Source organism: Corapipo altera, unplaced genomic scaffold, assembly GCF_003945725.1.
Source record: "Corapipo altera isolate COAL_440 unplaced genomic scaffold, ASM394572v1 132949, whole genome shotgun sequence".
Taxonomy (NCBI): domain Eukaryota; kingdom Metazoa; phylum Chordata; class Aves; order Passeriformes; family Pipridae; genus Corapipo; species Corapipo altera.
Window position 1 is genome coordinate 11313 of NW_020885439.1, and position 2599 is coordinate 13911.

Sequence of the window (2599 nt, forward strand, 5' to 3'; positions counted from 1 at the left end):
CCAATCACCGCAGGGGTGTCCCCTGATGGATCCGCCCCGCAGCCAATCAGATTGACTACAGGGAGGTCCCGCCTCCCTTTGCCGCTCCTGCCAATCAGACTCGGGGACGGGCGTTTCGTCCCGCCCTTTCCTGCGCGTGGGCCAATGGGAGCCGCCGCCCGCGCCGGCCCCGCCCCTTCCCGCGCGGTTCCATTGCCGCGCGGCCGCACGTGGCGGGACCGTGACCCCCAAATGGGACCCCAAATGTGTCCCCAGTGTCACCCCCGGGACCCTGAATGGGACCCCAGATGGGACCCCAAATGTGTCCCCAGTGTCACCCCGGGACTCTCAATGGGACCCCAGATGAGACCCCAAATGTGTCCCCAATGTCACCCCGGGACCCTAAATGGGACCCCAGATGAGACCCCAAGTGTGTCCCCAGTGCCCCCTCTCGGGACCCCAACTGTCCCCGGTCCCATCCCGGGACGGCCGGAGCTGCCCTGGTCCCACTCGGGGTCTCCCTGTGCCCCCCAGTGCCCTCCCAGTCCCCTTCCGTGGTCCCCAGGGCCCCCCTCGCACCCCTCCGTGTTCCCCCAGTATTGCCCTGTGCCCCCAGTGCCCTGCTGGGAGCCCCCACTGTCCCCCGCTCCCATCCCGGGCCCCCAGTGCCCTTCTCGGACCCCTCCTGGGACCCCCGGTGTGCTGTGAAGCCCCGTCCCCGCCGTGTCCCCCCAGTGCCGGTGCAGGGGCCGCGGGCGGGTTCAGGTTCAGGGCATTTTATTGGAGAGCAGGAGCGCGGTGGGGTCGCAGCCCCGGCCCGGGGGCACAGGGGGGCGCGGGGGGCTCCGGCCCCCCCGGGACGGCCCAGGCCGGGGGTGTCCCGGGGTCTGTAGTGTCTGAGAGCAGCGGGGGGGTCCCGGATCCCCCCGGGGAAGCGGCTCCGGCTCCACCCGCGAGTGGGGCCGGGGGGGGCAGTGGGGGGTCCCCGGGGGGCGGGGGGGAGCGCAGGGGACCCTCATCCCGTTCCGGGGGACCCTCAGGCGACGAAGTGTTGTCGGAGGTGCTGCAGCAGGTCCGGGGTGAGCAGCAGCCGGTGCGCCTGGCCCTGCCCCGGGGGGCACGGGAACGACACCCGCCCGCACAGCGCCGGGCCCTGCGCCTGCTCCTGCTTGGCCTGCGGGACAGGGTGTGAGGCACCGGGAACCCCCGGCACCCCCATCCCGCACACGGGGGTCCCACCCCGCCACCGCATCCCCACCGCGACCCCCGGGATGGGCTGAGCCCCGTGGGAGGAGCTGGGCGTCCCGACCCGCCCCATCCCTCGGGAATCGGGGTCCCTCGGGAACCGGAGTGCCTTGGCACTGGGGGGGTTCCCTCGAGACTGGGGTTCATTAGGATTGGGGGTCCTTTGGGGTCAGGGCCCTTCTGGATTGGGGGTCTCTTAGGACTGGGGTCCCTCAGGATCTGGGGTTCCTTGGGGTCAGGGTTCCTTGGGACTGGGGGATCCCACGGGGTTGGTGTTCCTTGGGACTGGGGATCCCTCAGGATCAAGGGTCCCTTGAGATCGGGGGGCCCTCAGGATTTGGGGGATCCCCGGGGATCAGGGGTCCCTGGGGATGGGGGTCTCACCTTGAGGAAGGAGGAGGAGGGGAAGGTGCCGAAGGTGGTGCTGACTCCGGCGCCCGGCTGCTGCTGCACCATCTCCCTCAGAGTGTCGTCCTGGGGGGCACGGCACTGTCACCACCACAACTGCCCCACAGAGCCCCTCACCCACCCCACAGAGCCCCTCACCCACCCCACAGAGCCCCTCACCTGCCTCAGGAAGCCCCCTGCAGACTCCATAGAGCCCCTTGCCCAACCCACAGACCCTCCTGCCACCCCAGAGAGCCCCCTGCCCCCCCTGCATCCCCGGGCACAAGCCAGAGGGATCAGACCCGACTGTTTTGGAACGGGAATGGGAAGGGGCAGCACGGAGAAGCCCCCAGGCCCAGCCACGGGGCTGCCCTGAGATGTGACCCCCCCTCCCACCCAGCCTGGGGGCCCGGAGGGCTGGGCAGGGGGTGCCACCGGGCCCCCCACCCTGGGGAAGGCCCCTCCTCACCTTCAGGGCGTCGATGGTGTTCTTGAGGGCGCAGAGCCGAGCTGTCTGCTCCAGGAGGCGAGCCGAGGAACTGCGGGCTGCGGGAACGGCACCGACGGTGTGGGAGGGGATGGGACACGGCACCAGGGATGGTGTGGGGTGTGTGGGACAGGGACACAGCACCAGGGATGGTGTGGGATGGGACAGGGACACGGCACCAGGGATGGTGTGGGAGGGGATGGGACACAGCACCAGGGGTGGTGTGGGGTGTATGGGACAGGGACACAGCACCAGGGATTGTGTGGGATGGGATGGGACACGGCACCAGGGATGGTGTGGGATGGGACAGGGACAGGGACAGGGACATGGCACCAGGGATGGTGTGGGGTGTATGGGACAGGGACACGGCACCAGGGATGGTGTGGGGCATGTGGGACAGGGACACAGCACCAGGGATGGTGTGGGGCGTGTGGGACAGGGACACAGCACAGGGATGGTGTGGGATGGGACAGGGACACAGCACCAGGGATGGTGTGGGGC

General features: G+C 70.1%; 2 protein-coding genes across 2 annotated transcripts in view; both read right to left on the reverse strand.

The window, feature by feature from the left end:
- Positions 1–632, reverse strand: part of LOC113940508 (nucleolar protein 56-like) — a 5658-nt gene extending 5026 nt beyond the window's left edge. Inside the window, exon 1 of the mRNA XM_027631661.1 lies at positions 617–632. Within this exon, the coding sequence (XP_027487462.1) occupies positions 617–632 (16 nt within the window). The remainder of the gene's footprint in view (positions 1–616) is intronic.
- A 107-nt stretch (positions 633–739) lies between these two features.
- LOC113940506 (dynactin subunit 1-like) overlaps positions 740–2599 on the reverse strand; it is a gene marked incomplete at its 5' end in the record, with an annotated part of 2444 nt that continues 584 nt past the window's right edge. The window contains 3 exons of the mRNA XM_027631659.1: positions 740–1153; positions 1609–1698; positions 2081–2157. Of these exons, the coding sequence (XP_027487460.1) occupies positions 1016–1153; positions 1609–1698; positions 2081–2157 (305 nt within the window). The remainder of the gene's footprint in view (positions 1154–1608; positions 1699–2080; positions 2158–2599) is intronic.